The sequence below is a fragment of the Oreochromis aureus genome, linkage group 8 (genome assembly GCF_013358895.1).
Source record: "Oreochromis aureus strain Israel breed Guangdong linkage group 8, ZZ_aureus, whole genome shotgun sequence".
Lineage (NCBI taxonomy): Eukaryota > Metazoa > Chordata > Actinopteri > Cichliformes > Cichlidae > Oreochromis > Oreochromis aureus.
The window spans coordinates 9,762,648-9,779,414 of NC_052949.1; the positions used below are offsets into that span (position 1 = coordinate 9,762,648).

The 16,767-nt window shown below is 38.6% G+C and overlaps 1 protein-coding gene across 1 annotated transcript in view; it reads left to right on the top strand.

Moving 5' to 3' along the window:
* Window positions 1-13,332, top strand: part of LOC120441393 (alpha-N-acetylgalactosaminide alpha-2,6-sialyltransferase 1-like) — a 30,327-nt gene extending 16,995 nt beyond the window's left edge. The window contains exons 5-9 of the mRNA XM_039616188.1: window positions 9,102-9,240; window positions 9,330-9,433; window positions 9,735-9,818; window positions 11,299-11,398; window positions 12,181-13,332. Coding sequence (XP_039472122.1) covers window positions 9,102-9,240; window positions 9,330-9,433; window positions 9,735-9,818; window positions 11,299-11,398; window positions 12,181-12,384 — 631 coding nt within the window. The 3' untranslated portion in view covers window positions 12,385-13,332. The remainder of the gene's footprint in view (window positions 1-9,101; window positions 9,241-9,329; window positions 9,434-9,734; window positions 9,819-11,298; window positions 11,399-12,180) is intronic.
* The last annotated feature ends 3,435 nt before the right edge of the window (window positions 13,333-16,767 follow it).

Below are 16,767 nucleotides of genomic sequence, written 5' to 3' on the forward strand. Positions count from 1 at the left end.
TTTCTTCGGCAGTAAAGTCAAAACTGCCCTTGTGCAACTTGTTGGCAAGATCCCAGTGGTCATACAGTACGTGAAAACCTCATAAATGTCCTCTCCCATCAGCGACCAGAATTTTTGGTAAAATTCCGCAGGAAGACCATCAACTCCTGATCACCGACCACCGTTGAGTTGTTGAACCGCTGAAGACATCTCCGCAAAGGAAATGGCAGACTCCAACACAGCCGATTCAGCCTCATCCAGCCGTGGCAGCCCCACCAGCATCTTCGTCACACATTCAGGGTCACACGCGTCAGCACTAAAAAGGCTGGCATAAAAGTCAATGGCAAGCTTCCTCATTGCCACCGAGTCAGATGTCACCTTCCCATCTGGAAGCCTCAAGTACAACATTTGGTGTGACTCTCGAACCCTCTTCTCCAGCTTAAAAAAGAACCTCGTCGGGGCATCTATTTCCTTAATAGCAGAAATCCGAGTCCTAATAAGAGCACCCTTTGCTCTCTCGTGAAGAAACTTGCCCAAAGCCTTCCTCCCACTGTCCCAGGTAGTATTTGTATTGACCGTCCCACTTATAACCTCAGTCTCTAGCCTCTTGAGCTCTCGTTCTAAGTCCTCAAAGTAGCCTTTAACAGTGGCTGTTGCATGTGATGTGTATTGTTGACAAAAAAGCTTTACCTGTGTTTTCCCCACCTCCCACCATTGAGCCAAGTTGCAAAAGTCCATTTTCCTTAGTTTCCAGTGGCACCAGAAGTCAGAAAAAGCTTGACAGAACTCTTCATCATGAATCAGCTGCACGTTAAAGCGCCAGTACGAACAGATGTTAGAATGCATCAATAAAGAAATATCGACAGTCACTAAATGATGATCAGAAAAACCAACAGGTGAAATCTCTGCTTTAACTAGCCTATTATTATACGTCTGGTTGATATATAATCTATCAAGCCTAGCTGCCGACACATTACTCTCAGAGACTTTTACATATGTATACTGTCTGGTTGTGGGATGGAGCTTTCTCCACACATCAGTCAAATCATTCTGAAGAATGACTGTAGACAAAAGTGAGCCCGAAGGTGGGTGAGGCTCTCCTGTGTTTCTGTCAACCGAAGGGTGGGTTGTGCAATTCCAGTCCCCTCCCACCACTATTATTGAACCACTGTTTAATTTTGATAACTCATCTGTAATTTTACGAAATAATCGCACACGACCCGCAGCTGAGTTATGGGCGTAAACATTCATAAAAACAAAAGATATTCCCTTGATGGTTGCTTTTACCACCTGTGCCCTTCCCTGCTCTATCTCACAGACAGAAACATGTGACAGTTGAAGGTGCCTAGAAAATAAAATTGCTACACCCGCACTGAGGTTGGTACCATGACTCAAAAAAGCCTGCCCACTCCAACTCATTCCCCATTCTGTCTCATTATCTATAGTGCTATGTGTTTCCTGTAAAAAGAACACATCGATGTTTTTGTTCTTGCTAAGCTCCACTAAGACTGCACGCCTTTCCCTATCTCTACCCCCATTTATGTTGAGTGTACCTACTCTCAAGCTCGCCATATAAGACAGAGAGAAGAGGAGGAGAAAAAGAGAAAAGACAGTGAGACGCTTCCAGAAAGACACCCTTAGTGCTCCAAACATTTTGCTATGCTTTTAAAGGAGTTTTCCCACGTTTTTCCCTTCTCAACTTAGTCAAGATCTTTTTTAAGACGGAATCTTTTCTGTTTGCTCAATTGTTCATAGCCAACAACTCTCCTTATTTTCAGAACAGATTTTATAAAAAGATCAACATCTGGAAAAAACTCAGTGACTTCCACAGACTGCATACCAAACGTCTCATCCAAAAAGCGGTTTATATCTTCTAAGGAATACGACTGCTGATGGTCTTCTTATGAAACAACATCAGAACATTGAGACAGGGAATCATCTTCCAACAAATCGTCTTCCTCATTTTCTGCGCTCAAAGAACCTGAAATTACACTCACAACACCCACCTCACTTGCCGTTGCATTGGTCTGCCCACTGTCCTGATTGTCCTCCACACTTTCCCTGTCCTGTATGTCATTGCATCCATCCTCCACCTCATTGGTCGCCTGTACTACCCCCTGTTCTTCTAGCGCAGCCTGTGGAGCACTGGCTGCGACCTCCATTCTGTCACCCTGCGCCGCTAGCGGCTCGCCGATGACAGCGCTGCTCGTAGACGGCTGCTCGTCCGCACCGCTACGAGCCGGCCGCTCTCCGCACCGGCATCTACAGCGCGCTCCTGCTCACTTGCCCCACTAGCATGAGCCTCTTGTTCACGGCGCACCTCCTGCTCTTTGTGAGGGCAGGATGAGCGTTTATGACCAACATCACCACACTCAAAACACTTCATGCTACCTGCACTGGCGTAAACAGTATATAAGCCGTTTTCATACCGTGCTTTTAAACGACACTTCCAGTGTCTGCGAAGGATCGTTCAGGTACATGAAGGCCTGCCTTCTTAGTGACTGAACGTGCTGCAGCCTGGCGTCTTTGCAGCCAAGACGAACAACCCTAAACCCACTAGCAAACTTGCCAAAGCGGGTCAGTTCTCTTTCAAGTAGGTCATTCGGGATGAACGGCGGGACACCGGACACGGTGACCCGCGTAGATGGCACAAGCAGTGGCAAAACAGCCACAAACAAATCATCCAGAACGATCCCCCTTTCAACTAACAGGTGAACCAAGCGCTCCTCACGGAGAAAAGCAACCACAGCCTTGTTCATCCGAGAGCCATAAGTTATGTTCTCATGGCCCACCTGTTCACCAACAGCTAGCAGAACCTGCTCAACGGTGTACTGTTGGGGTGCCACCACCCTGGCCCCATGTCTAATAGACAGGGGAGGCGAACCCTCACTGGGGAGGGACGCCATAACCCAAGGTAAAACCGGCCAATTAACTAAAGTTCTTCACTTCACACAACACAATGAAATAAACGTGCCTTACCTTTTAACCACCCATAAGCCCAAAGTTTTCTGGAAAAAAACAGTCCAAACGTCCCAAACTCACTCAGCAGCTCCACGCACTCACCACACACCTTCACACACCCATTCACTCACACTCCCAGCATGCAGTGCAGGAAGGAGAGGAGAGGAGAGAAGAGAAGAGAAGAGAAGAGAAGAGAAGAGAAGAGAAGAGAAGAGAAGAGAAATTTCATCCTGATAGGAATGGTCCTCTCCAGATGCCAAAGCCTCTATCCATAAAGAATGAGTAGTCACTGAATGAGTTTATGCGTATTATATTGTGCTCCTAATCAAATGCTACTGCCTAATCTCAACTCATCTGAACAGCATCTGAATTAAGATTTGGAACACATAATGAAAACACCAAATAATGAAATATCTTTAGGAAGACTGATGCTCCATCCCTCAGACACAGTGTGGTGTTCCTGAACCAGCTTAACCATGGAATCACTTAAACCTAGTTTATGCTTACCATTGTCATTCTTATGAATAGTGGTCTCAGTGTGAGTTTTAGCTTGTTGTCCACCAACTGATTTTTTGTTTTTTCAACATGGCACAAGTGTATGACTGTGTTGGTCTTTACCAACATTTCAATGATCCATTAGCACAGAAGTTCACAGATTCATCTTACAAGAGAGATGTTGCAACAGTTTTCTTTGTTTACTGTTTCAACTTCTTCTACTCTTATATTCATGGTAATGTTTAGGTATCTTCCTAAATATTCACTTTATTTATGGAACTGATTTCAAAATGACTAAGCGCATTGAAGAAGAGATTTTAACTAATGATATTATAATGACATCAAAAAATGAGTTTCTGGCACAAGTTTCCTCTCTTTAAATAGGAACCTGTTGAAGACCAAGAAAAATTGTTAGAACGGTAAAAAAAATTCACCCCTGGCATTTTTGCTCCAGGCAACCTGGCGTGATCTTGCTATATATCTCATTATGTATATATTTAATATTGTTTGATTATAGATATTGAAACAGGTTTTAATCAGATTGGTACAGTTGTTGTTATTTCTTAGTTGCAGTGAAGGATATTCAGTAATTGAAAGCTACACATCTATTTTCCTACCATGTTAATTTCATCTTCCTCCACCTCATTCTCACATCTCCACACTGTAAAATCTAATTAGTTCCCAGAACTCAAAAAATTGAGTAAAGTTTACTTAAGATAATTAATTTAGGGCAACTTACTCATTTTGAGTACACTGTACAGCCTCATTAGTTCCCAGAACTCAAAAATACTATGCAAACTCGTTGCCTCAAAAAAATTGAGTAACGTTTACTTAAGATGACTAAGTTAAGGTAACTTATTCACTTTGAGTACAGAGTAAAAACCTATGTAGTTTCCAGAACTCAAAAAAAATATGCAAACTCGTTGCCTCAAAAAAACTAAGTAAAGCTTACTTAAGATGACTGTTAGGACAACTTATTCATTGCAAGTCTGCAGTATTAAGAATAACTTGATATTTCTGACTGTACAATACTAATTGTTTACCTACTGACAAACATTTCAAGTTCAGCTAAATGAAAAAACAATTTGTGGTAACCTGAATATGATTAAAAATAATTAACAACACTTTTTGTAATGATGTTAAAATGAGCCAAACTTTTATTTTCAAATGCAAAAAAGTATAACAGCCAACATACTGGACACTGTTCTCTTGAACAACAAACAATTATACTGCCCTCACTGTTATAATCTTACAGTGAAACCAAGTCTCAGATTTAATTATTCTGAAAATAACTTTAGGCCTACCTACCACAAGTTTGTTTTGTACTTACATTACTTATATAATCAAAATAAAATATATTTATTGTTCTGTCACAAGTGCAGTCTCTAATTTAAACAACACATTTGTTTTTCATTCCAAAACAGGAGCTGGAATGTTGTAATATTTTAAGGATGGCTTGTTACCAGTCCAGGCATTACTGCCTGAATGACTGTCATGGATCGAGGTGATCCAAATGTAAGTGCAGAAGAAAGTCTTTAACTTCCCTTAAGTACAGTGGCAGTGGATGTGGGCTGGAGATGCAATGAGCTTGAACCTGCAGGCGACTATCTTCACTGACCACACCATCTGTGACGGAGGACTCATCTCTCCTGGTGTCCTGCAAGCAAACAATCATATTTTTTGGAACATGAACTTAATTGCTTTCTTAAAACATTTTTTTCAGCATTTGGTATAGAACAGACTCCAATTAAGACAATCTCAGGCTCCCACCCCACCGGACAGGTGACATTCAATGTCCCACTTGTCCAGTCTGGATAGCCCTGACCACCACCCAACATACAATAATGTCATGAAAGCATCATTTTAAAAAGGGCTATGCAAACATGGCCAATAACTTTCATTCTAATGATGTGCAAAATGATTTGGGCACAAAACAAATTTTGCTGTTAGAAAACTTGTAGACTTCACTATATACACTGTAGACCCTCTAAACTAAGTTTGGGGGATGTGATCTTTCAAGAAATGCAGACCAAACTGTTGTTGTTTGTTTACTTACACAGCATGTCTTGTAGAATTAACTGGAGTCACCAGCAACAGCATAGTGCAGTCATATCTCAAGTCAAATAACAGAAGACAGGAAAAGATCAGTAAAGAAACAACTTCCCCAAACCAAAGCACAAATAAAACAATAAGTAAAACACGCTGATCTAAAGTATAATTAAAGTTCAGCTTGATTAATATAAATGTTACTGACAGTGATGTCTTTCTAACAGCAGGAGTGCTGGTCCCGAGCCTCAAAGACCGTAAGAAGCAAGCAGAGGGAGAAAAAACAGAAAATTTTTTAGAAGCTGATTTGATCCTTAATGGCTGTGAAATCATTGTAACTTACAACACAGAAGGTCAATGTAGACCCCATACAACCAAATTAGACTAACGCATATAGTATTAAAAACACCATCTACTACTGTGTCTGAATGTGTGGTATTGGCACTGTCAGTTTAGGCCTGAAGAGATGTGTTTAAAAAAACAGACCACCTAATTTAAATATAATCATTACATGCTTGTTAAAAGTTAACTTCCAATATATAAAGTATCTAATAAGCAAAATGACCAGATCTAACATATGGCAGGGTTTATATGTAACATAATGTTTCTTATGATTCAACTGTGGAATTTAACTTAATTCTTTAGAAGGACAAGCTATATTACTTTATTCTCAAGTATAAAGCCAACCTAGACTTTAACCATTTAACAGGCCGCTAATCTGGATTATAGCTTTCACAATAAAACTTGTTTTTAAACACATTTTTTAACAAAATAAATACTATTGTTATAATTATTATTATTATTATGTAAAATGTAATAAAACAGAAAAGTCGGTTAAATATAAAAGCACTTTGCTTATGTTGTTAAAGAAAGCCTAGATTTGACATTAATAGATGCCACAAATGTTCAAAAGCTGCCACAAAGCATGAAAAAAAATAGACGTCTCCGAAAACGTCGGAGCATTTTTGCAAATATGTGATGTCTTGATAAGTCAAGCAGATATTTGAACTTTACACAGCTACATTCTCGCCTGAAAATATCTTAAAAGTTTATTTTGTGACCCAGAAAAAGTAATATTTAAAAGTTTTTTAGCCGCGCTCCACCGCCATTGCCGAGCTTACAAGTATGCACAGGCTCCGACAACCACGGCCGACAACTGCGATCCTCCTTTTCCCCAGACTACCCTTTCTGGGTCACTAAATAACCTTTTAAGATATTTTCAGGCGAGAATGTAGCTATGTAATGCTCAAATATCTACTTAATTTATCAAAATATCACATCTTTGCAAAAGTGCTTCCACGTTTTCGGAGAGCTCTGTTATCCACCAGCGCGATAGCTGACCGGGAGGTCGAGGCTCGATAGAGCCGATGAGCACAGCTAACTCCCGGCATATCGTTTTCAACCCCCTGCGGTCTTTTGCTACTCAGGTTAAACATGATATATATAGTTAGTTAGTTATGGCTATGGATTGAAAATACCCTACCCCACCCCTAACGGCTGCACCTCCTGAACAATTTTGTCTGGGCTCTTATCTCACTATTTTATTTCAAACAATCAACAGAAAATTTCACAGACATATTTTTATATAAGGTTTTTAAGGCTGTGGTGTTCACTTTTAAGTAACATGAGCCCAGCGGCAGCAGCAACGCTAGGCTAACACTAACTAGCTAGCAAGATTATAAACCTGGTGCTAAACTAAGAGAAGCCACAAAATCAGTTTGAATAAGAGTAAACATTTACTCACCAAGTCAGTGTATCAGGTAAAGATCCACAGCAATGACAACAATAATATCTTGAGCTGACGCTTCTCCAGGTTTGCTCAACATATTCCATAAAAAATGCACCATGAACATCCGGACTGATCCGTGTTAGGGAGGAGGACGGTAGTGACATGGCATTTTCAAAACACATCTTTCATCCTTCCGCACTGAGAAGCAAAACTTTCAGCTTACTTAGTTTTTCTAAGTTAAGACAACTCAAATAAATTGAGTTGATGAGCGTTTTTGCATAAAAAGTATTGGTAACTTATTTAAATCGAGTTCTAATAACAAATTGATAAAAATTGAGTTCAGCCTACTTAATATTTTTAATTAAACACAATATTAGATTTTACAGTGCACAGCTGGTGATGGGAGAAGCAGCCTACTGTGACTCTGAGGCCTGTAGCCCTCCTATCTTTACAGCAACTTTTTTTCTGGTCGCTATAATAAGGGTTTGAACAGCAGCTCGGTAAAGCGTTTGTTTTTATACTCTGGAGATATGAGCTCCTAGTAACATCTGTCACCAAAAGGAGGGCCTGTGGCAGACAGCAAGTGAACTCAGAATGCAGGACTTGACAGGCAGATGTAAACTTAAAACCACAGCTTCTTTAATGCTTGTAAAACAGTGGGGAAAAAATAAAAGCAAAAACGGTAATAAAGGACTTTCATAAACTGACTAACCACGAGACAGAGACAAACTGGACACGAAGGGGAGCAAGCATAAAAAGGACGATAGATTTCAGACTCCAGGACACTAGAAAACAACATACACATGAGCTACAGCATATGTTATCAATTACTTTCAAAGCAACAAATAACAAGTCTAGAACCACAACTCAAAAAACTGAGCCAAGAGTTTAACAATGATGGAAGCTTGTTTCCACAACTGAGAAGTGGAAAAAAAAAATTCCATCTATGCCAAATGTATTATTATCTTAAAGTTTTCAGTTAAGTAGGCAAATTTTGATTTACTAACATGACATTAAGGTTAGATAAGCAGATTTTCAGTGTCTTTTCTCTGTCTATCCTTGTCCTCCTTTCTCCAACTCTTAACTCTCTTCCCAACCTCTCTTTTATTCTCTTTCCTGTCCATTTTGATTGAAATAACTCAAAATGAAAAAAATATATAGTAATAAATAACTAATAAAATAAAATACATAATAATAATAATAAAGGTTGAATAAAATATGACAATTAACTGTTGGGAATTTTTCTAGGCCTTTAGAAAATAATTCTTATTGCAACAGTGCCGGACAGGACATACCAAAAAAAAGTGCTCTGTGTAATATATGTAATTCTAACTTTTTTGAATAATGACACCGACACGCAACAAAAACAGGAAATACCTCCAACATGCACAAACAACAGCAATATGTTTATGCTTAGTGATGGTGGCCCATCTCAAAGAGGAGCCAATGAGAACCCAATGACAATCGATAAGAGAATTGATAAGGAATCAAATCAATAAGTGATATCAATTATGGAATCTGAATCACTAAATATTTATCAGTTTAAATCTTGAAATAACAATAAATGTTTTAGACATATGCTTACCCATGCTGTTGAGTTACACAAATTTGTTTTGTTTTTTTTTGTTTTGAAAATGTACCGGTTTTTCAGTGATACAAATAAACTTCCAGAAAAATTCTATTGGACCTTATAGGAATGCATTTAGCAAATCCTTGCACAAAGGCTGCTATATGACAGACACTAAGGAAAAGCATAATAAGATGAAAGGTATATCACACTGCCTTCAACTTGAATGCTGTTGCTTTAACTAGAGACTGATTTTGAACATTACAATTAAATCAATGTAAACTGAAGCAAAGATCAACTTTCTGTATTTTGTCTGTTTGGCAGGATGAACGGTGCCGTTACCAAAGGTTATGAGGAAGATGTAGGAAATAGAACATCAGTGTACGTTCATACACAGCACTCCATCACTGCATCACCTTATATTTTTGGGAAGTATGGATACAAATCTGCACCTCATGATGAGGTAGTAAAACTTAGAAGACAACACTGTGATATTTTTTATGCTGTCCACAAACTAAAGATTATTTCTCTCCATAATTTTTCTCTTGGCAGGGAATAAAATATGTGCTGATTCCTGAGGCAATGAGAGATTTCCAATGGCTCGAGGGTCTTTTCAAAGGAAACGAGAGCTTTAGTGGCCCACACCACAAGAAATGGTGATTATCAATAAGTAATTATGTAATAGTTATTTTTTCTCCTGCTCTGACAAATCTCAGTTTTTATAATTAGTTTATAGTGTCATAAGACAATCTTTTAAGAGTAGCCTTCTCAGCTCAGAGGTGTGAGTGGAGAACTAGTACTCTACAAATGCACTCTGGGAACAGCTAAAACAACTTGAGTTGCTATCTACTTTTTCTTCTAGGCTTTAATGGACAATTGTATTGCCTTTTATTAAAAAAAAACTAAAATGAATAATATCAATTATCCCTCCTCTCTCTTGTGTTTTCACCTCACCAGGCCAGGGACCTACTATTCAGGGCAGTACAATGAGAGCCGATTCTACGTTCTCCACCAGGACTTCCTCCGATACGTGAGGAACAGGTCAGACTCCTATGAGCATACTATACCGACTATTTGTGGTTTAAAATGTACCTATGTTGGTAATAATGTAATAAGGTTGCAGAAAAGCTGGTTCCATACCTGGACAGGTTACTGGTGCATCCCAGGGCCAACATAGAAACAGGCAGCAGTTCACACTCTTCCATCATCTAATAATTGTTTGTCTTTCCTGAACAAGTTTGCTCTTAAAATTAACTCCATTCTGGGAGAGTGAATCTTCTGAGCTTCTGCTCGGCTCTGGTGAGAATCATTAAAGTGATGGTTGGGACTTCCAGTCATTCAATTGAAATACATTATGGATTTCAAAATCTTATTTGGTTTTCATATGTACCTATTTTCACTGATATCAACTTTAATAGTAGGAAATTAGCTAGGCATAACTCTTTTTTTTATGTTTTTTTTATGGTTCTGGGTCTTTTGACCCATCATTTTGAGTTTATGGTTGTTCTTTGTGCTGTAATGTTTTAGGTTTCTATTATTTAGTATTGAGTTTAGTCCTGGTTTTGCTTCCATGTTTAGTTTTATTTCTGTTTCCATGTTTTCTTGTCAATGTGCCTCGTCTCCTTTTTCTGTTTACGTTTCCCTCCTTGTGTTTTATTCCATCTCTTCTCTCTCTGTCATGTGCTTTCGTATACGTTTTCCCCAGCCCATCTTGTCTCTCTCTCTCTCTCCCCCTCCATGTCTCGTCTTTCTTAATTGTTCCGTATTTCCCTCTTTGTGTCTTCTCCGTTTGTCTCCCCAGTCTTTCTTGTTCCCCTTTGGGTTCCTTCCTCCCGGCCTCAGGCCGTGTGTTCTTGTCTGCATCTTAGTGTTTTACTTTGACAGTGTTGCGTCCTGTGTTTAGTGTGTTCTGTTTTGCTTCCTCCTGTCTCGATTAACTCCTCCCAACTGTGTTCCCTGTGTGTTTCCACTTCCCTCGTCACCATCATGTGTATTTATTGTGAAAGTTTTCCTTCTTTCATTTTCAGATCGGCTCTTAACCCTTCCAGTATTTTTATAGTACTTTTCCAGGTCTCATGTATTCAGTTCTGCCCAGTTTAGGTTTCATGTTAGCTTTCGTCTTGTTGCTTTCCTTGTTTGATTGGTTTGTCACAAGCTGCAATAGAGGCACGCTTTCTGTTAAGTTCAGTCTCGCTTCTCGTTTGTCTGCATTTGGGTCCCCACAAATCAAAATCCACACAGTCTGCCAACCCAGACTGTGACACGTCTCTCTCATTTTGCCTACATTTAACGACCGCATACTAAAACTGAAATTCTGTTTTGGTGCCACCCCAATATTTTTAGTGGCCCCTAGATATTTGGATAATTTACAGCCTTTTATGAAGCTGTTCTAGCTAAATAGTCAATGTTCAGGTTTTATATATATTCTTTTAATCTGTTTTGTTTTGTTTTTCTTTTAATGTTCCACTAAAGCGGTTTTTTGTTTGTTTGTTTGTTTGTTTGTTTGTTTTTTCATCCACAGGTTCCTAAAGTCACCTAATCTGAATAAAAGATTCTGGGCAATAGTCAGACCAACCAATGGAGCATTCGCTCTCTTCCTGGCTTTGCATACTTGTGACACAGTGAGTTAATATTACCTTTACATTTCAGTGCGAGAGGTCTTGGTTTCCACACCTATATACACAGTGCAGAGACTGAAAGCCTGATGAAAGCTCTTTCATGAAAAGAAGCTATTTAACACACAGTCAAACCACAAAACAAGCGAATCTTGAAAAAAAAAAAAAAAGCAATCTTGAAATTACGTAAATATAAACCCAGATGAACAACAACATCACATGACATATTAGACCAAGTAATCATTTATTCAACATGATTCGGGACCTTGTAGAATCGTCTTTAGCAGCAATAACCAAAGTTTCTCACATTGTTGTTCAGGAATTTTGTCCCACTCATCTTTGCAGTGTTGCTTCAGTTCATTAAAGTTTGCAAGCATTTCTTTACATTGACTGGGCCATTGCAACACCTTGATTTTTCAGCCATTCTCTTGTACATTTGTTGCACAGAGAATCCTGGTGCAGGAGGTTTTTTTAACAGTTTTTTTGTGCTCAACTAAATGATTGTGCCCAGGAACTGTGACTAAAAAAATCAAGCTTAAGTCATCAATGCTCCAAGCCGATGTCCTGCTTGTTGGTATGAGGCGTTTATAATATGAAAAATAATGTGCAAGAAGCAACCATCGGTCTTCTGGAATTGAGCTGTTAATTATTATTTAAATAATTAATATTATGACATATTATTATTGTCATTGTTGCTGTTGTTTTTCTTGATGGGAACTGTATTAAGGTATTCTGCAAACTATATCTTGGAAGTAAGGATTTTTTTCTCTCTCTTTCTGTATCCTCAGGTGGATGCATATGGATTCATGACTGATGAGTACATGAAATACTCCAACTACTATGTTCAGAAGTACATTAAAACTAGAGTAATTTTCTATGCCAACCATGACTACAATTTGGAGAAGAATACATGGAAAGACCTTCACAACAGAAAAATAATAAAGCTGTATCAAAGAACGGAGCCAGAATCAGGGACTGAAAAGCCAAAGTAACACTGAGTCCACCCGTAAGGATAAAACCTACACCACTGATGATATTCAAGAGCCATGTCAGCAAGCACAGCAAGAAGGTCCTTTGTTCACATCCACCACATAACTGGAGGCTTTCTTTGTGGAGTTTGCCTGTTCTCTCTGTGTCTGTGTGGGTTCTCTCCGGGTAATTCAGCTTCCATTGATTGTCCATTAAAACATGCACTTAGTGGGGTTAGGTTAATTGGTGATGGTATATTGGCCATAGGTGTGAATGTGAGTGTCAATGGTTTCGTGTCTCTCTCTGCAATAAACTGGTGAGCTATCCAAGGTCTGCCCCGCCTCTTGCCCTGTGACTGCTTACTTGTGTGTCTTGTCTCTGTGTTTTTTTTAACCTTTCTGTGTCCTCATTTTTGCCCCCACATCTATCGTGTCTTTCATTGTCTTGTCTGTGTCCCAATTCTGTCAAGTTACTCTTTTTTAGTCCTGGTCTCAGTGTTAGTCACCTCCTGTTTTGTTTTGATATTCTCTAGTTTTACAAGCTCCTTCTAGTTCTCATCTATATAGGTTCCCCCAGTTCTACAAGCTTCATTCTCGTTTATGTGCTCCACCCTCCCTCCCTCTTTCAATTCTTTAACTTCTTTAGTACATGGGGATCTGGCAGGGCCAGGAGCTGCCTCCAGTCCCCTTCAAGGCTTTCCCCAAACCACAGCTCAATTCATGTCCAAGTCATTCACCTTTGCTGTCAAACTTAAAATGAGGACGTGGGCCCAGCTAGTGAAGTGTGTTATGTTCGGTTTTGCTTCTTCTTGTCTAGTTATTCAAATTCTATTCAGCTGTGTTCCCTGGTGTTTCTCATCTCCCTAGCTTCCTGGTCTGTATGCCTTGTCCTTTCTTCTTTATTGTGTTTACCTTTAACCTGGGTGTTTCACCTTGTGGGTTTGCTGTATGATACTTCTTAGATAATTTGCACTTGGCTCATATTTTCTTATTTTATGAGTTTTCAACAATAAAGCTGTTTTTGAGTTTTAAGTCCTGTTTTCTGAGACCTGCTTTTGGGCCCTGCTCTGCCTGACACACACACACCTTGACAAACTGATTTCTTTTAGCTGGAGGAAATATAAAGCTGCTTAAAGAACTAAAATTACTCCATTTAGAGTCATTATAAAGTATACAGGGAATTTTACAGTATTGGGAGCAGAGATGGGCAGTAACGCGTTACTGTAATCCGATTACTTTTTTCAAGTAACGAGTAATGTAAGGGATTACCATTGCAAAAACGGTAATTAGATTACCGTTACTTTCCCGTAGGAACGCTGTGTTACTGCGTTACTAAAACCGTGAGTTTTTTGCGAGAATGTCTCATGACAGTGACGTAAGCGAGTGCGACGTTCGTGACAACAGCTGTCTGCAGATCAACATGGATAATATATCAAGTACGGGAGAGAGTATGAGCGTGCAGCATTTAAAGCGTGGAAGTACTGACCTTATTTTGGGTTTGATTCCATAAAAAGTGACAAAAACATTAGCGTCCGTTGTGCGTGGGAAGAAAACTTCTTTTTACAGCGAAAAAACCCCCTTAACTTCCAAGCAAGCGCCGAGTGCGCTACGACTGTAATGTGAAATTCATAGAGAAACTCGCGGATTCTTCCACTGACCGCTGCGGCACACCTGCACCAGGGTAAAACTCCGCCTACCCCACTCCTGCTTTACAGGTGAAAATAGAGCAACTAGCCTTTGACTTTATTTATTTTCTGCTGTGTTTTACTTTCATCTATTTGAAAGAGTGAGTGTAAACACAAAAAAATATTTTATTTTATGTGCTGGAATGTGCAGAAAATAGGTTTAAATGTTAAACAAATTTCTTCCAGTCAGAGAATGTTGCATATAATTTAATTTTTGCTTGATGCAAAAGTTAAAAGATTAAAACAAATAAAACAAGTTTTAAAAAGAGACTTTTCCATTTGATTACATTTTGTATGATAGATTATGCAGAAAAAGTAGAATTGGGCTGAAAGATCTATCGCTTTATCACCTATTCAGGTTGTAAATTGTGTTTTTAAAATGTAACTAAGTAACTAAGTAATTAATTACTTTTGAAAATAAGTAAACAGTAAAGTAACGGGATTACTTTTTTGGGGAAGTAATCAGTAATTAGTTACTGATTACTTTTTTCAAGTAACTTGACCAACACTGATTGGGAGTAAGAAGTCCTACAAGGTTTGTGAGTCATGTCTTCTTAACATGTTTAAGAAGACATGAAATATTAACTGCAGCCCCATAAAGAACATAAATGACTTCAATACAATACCTAATAGATGCATTTAAAATTAAATGACTACCAAAATTGGTCAATTGTTTTTAGCTTTACTAACTCAGTGTAATGTGTTTATTTTTAATTAAATATGCCTCTTTAATGAAAAAACACATCCACATTATGGAAAGACAGATGCAAGAATACATTGCCTGACATTCAACCCAGATCATTGTTTACTTAAAACCTTAGATAAAAATTCTTAATACAAAGCAGCTACTGAAGTAACTCTGGACACAAAGCCTGTAAATCTACCAGAGCTCACAATAGAAACTGTTGTAAGTTGGAACTCTTTCTCCCAGGCTGAGCTACTAAAACTGTTCTTAGGGTTTCCTCACATGTTAAATGTCACATCTGACTTTCATCTTGGGATATAGCTCACTTGTAGAGCAATTTGACTGCAGATCAAAAGATTCCTGGTTCCAATCTGGGAACTCGATCATTTCTTAAATAATTTCCTCAGTGATTAATAAAGTATTCTGATTCTAATTCAGTGTACTCATTTTTCTCTTTGTGGATGCAAGAGAAAATTGCTTTTCTTTAGTGCTGATCCGCGTTAACTCACTAACGGAGATTTGCCACGTTAATGCGCTTATGGCGTTGACGTCATTTTAACAAGATCAGTGCTGTCAGCACTACTTTCTTTTATATATTGTTTTTTATTTATGGAGCCTACTTAACAGATTCAAGCTGAGCACATTCATTAGAATTAGAATTTAGTTTTGAATAACATTTGTATTCTCATGTACTACTAATAATTTATTATTATATTTTTAGCAAAAGGTTTCATTACCTTTGCATAAAAGTCGATAGTCGTTGACCTTTAGGAGCTACTTTATACATTGTACATGTACATGTACATTTCAGAGCCTTTACTTTTTCCCTTTTAATTGAGTAAAAAGGTTGATTCAAGATTTCAAGTTTTACTTTGACAAATTTTAACACGACTCTCTGTAATTCTACCCAAGTAAAGAATATCTTAGTTATTATTTTAATATTTTTGTAACTACTCCTCGTCCTCCCTCTAACCTTACCTGCGCTGCCTCACGTGTGGTTGCGCGTCTTTAGACTGACACTCTGAGCCTTCCATGTTTAGCTGCTCAGGCTAGACTGAGTCTCTGCCAAGCATTAGCTGATGGATGAATGACATGCAACTTAAGAAAAAAAAAACACTTTTTTGGTACTACTGGGTGAAAAATAATAGGGTTTGTTTTTTCTGCATGCTCTCTTATCATTGCAGCATACACTTCACCACAAACTTGAAATGTCTGTAATCCTGAAAAAGGAGCAAACTGGGTAAAGTATGGCTCATTATCACCTGCTGGTCCCAGAAGAGTCATGAAAACTACTTCAAAGCTGTGTTTAAGTTTAAGTTTGCATTTACAGTCTTGACCTCAGCAGTGTTTTCTGACTAAACAGCTCTTTAAGCTTCAGTGGCCATTAAGCGACTGATGTAACTGTGGAGCGTTGCTTACCTGATCACACTCTTACTTCTCCTGCCGCCCCTGTATTCCACATTAGACGTGTGATCCTCAGGTGTCACAACAGGTGTCGACTGTATCTCCAGTGTTTGATCCTTTCAGGAATTTCCTCTACTCTGCCACACGGTGGAGTCAGTGTAATGTAACACAAGGACCTGTGCAGACAAGCAACCCCAGTCATCTCATAAACTATTCAGGAATCTATTATAAGTCATTAAATATTAGACAGTCTGAACTGATACAAAGTCACATTGATGCTGGTAATGTAGTTTTTATTGAAACAATTTTCTAAAAGATATGACATTCAATGTCTTTGTTTTTATAACTTTTGCCTATTAGAAGTTCACAATTATTCCTGCTGTTCCCTCCTTTCTCTTAGTTGTAGTAGCAGTATAAGATTTGCAGTAAAAATGTTGATGCCTATAGCTCACATATGCTGGTCCAAATCAGTTGATGAGTTTGTAGCCTTGTAGGTTTTTGTTGTGGTTTCTTTTCACTCTAAGCAAATTTCTGCAGAGCCAAAATTCATGACTGCAAACCATGTGAGGATGTTCATTTTGCCTACATATGTATAAGGGTGGGAGCAACAACAAAAGAAAACAGGAAGATGGT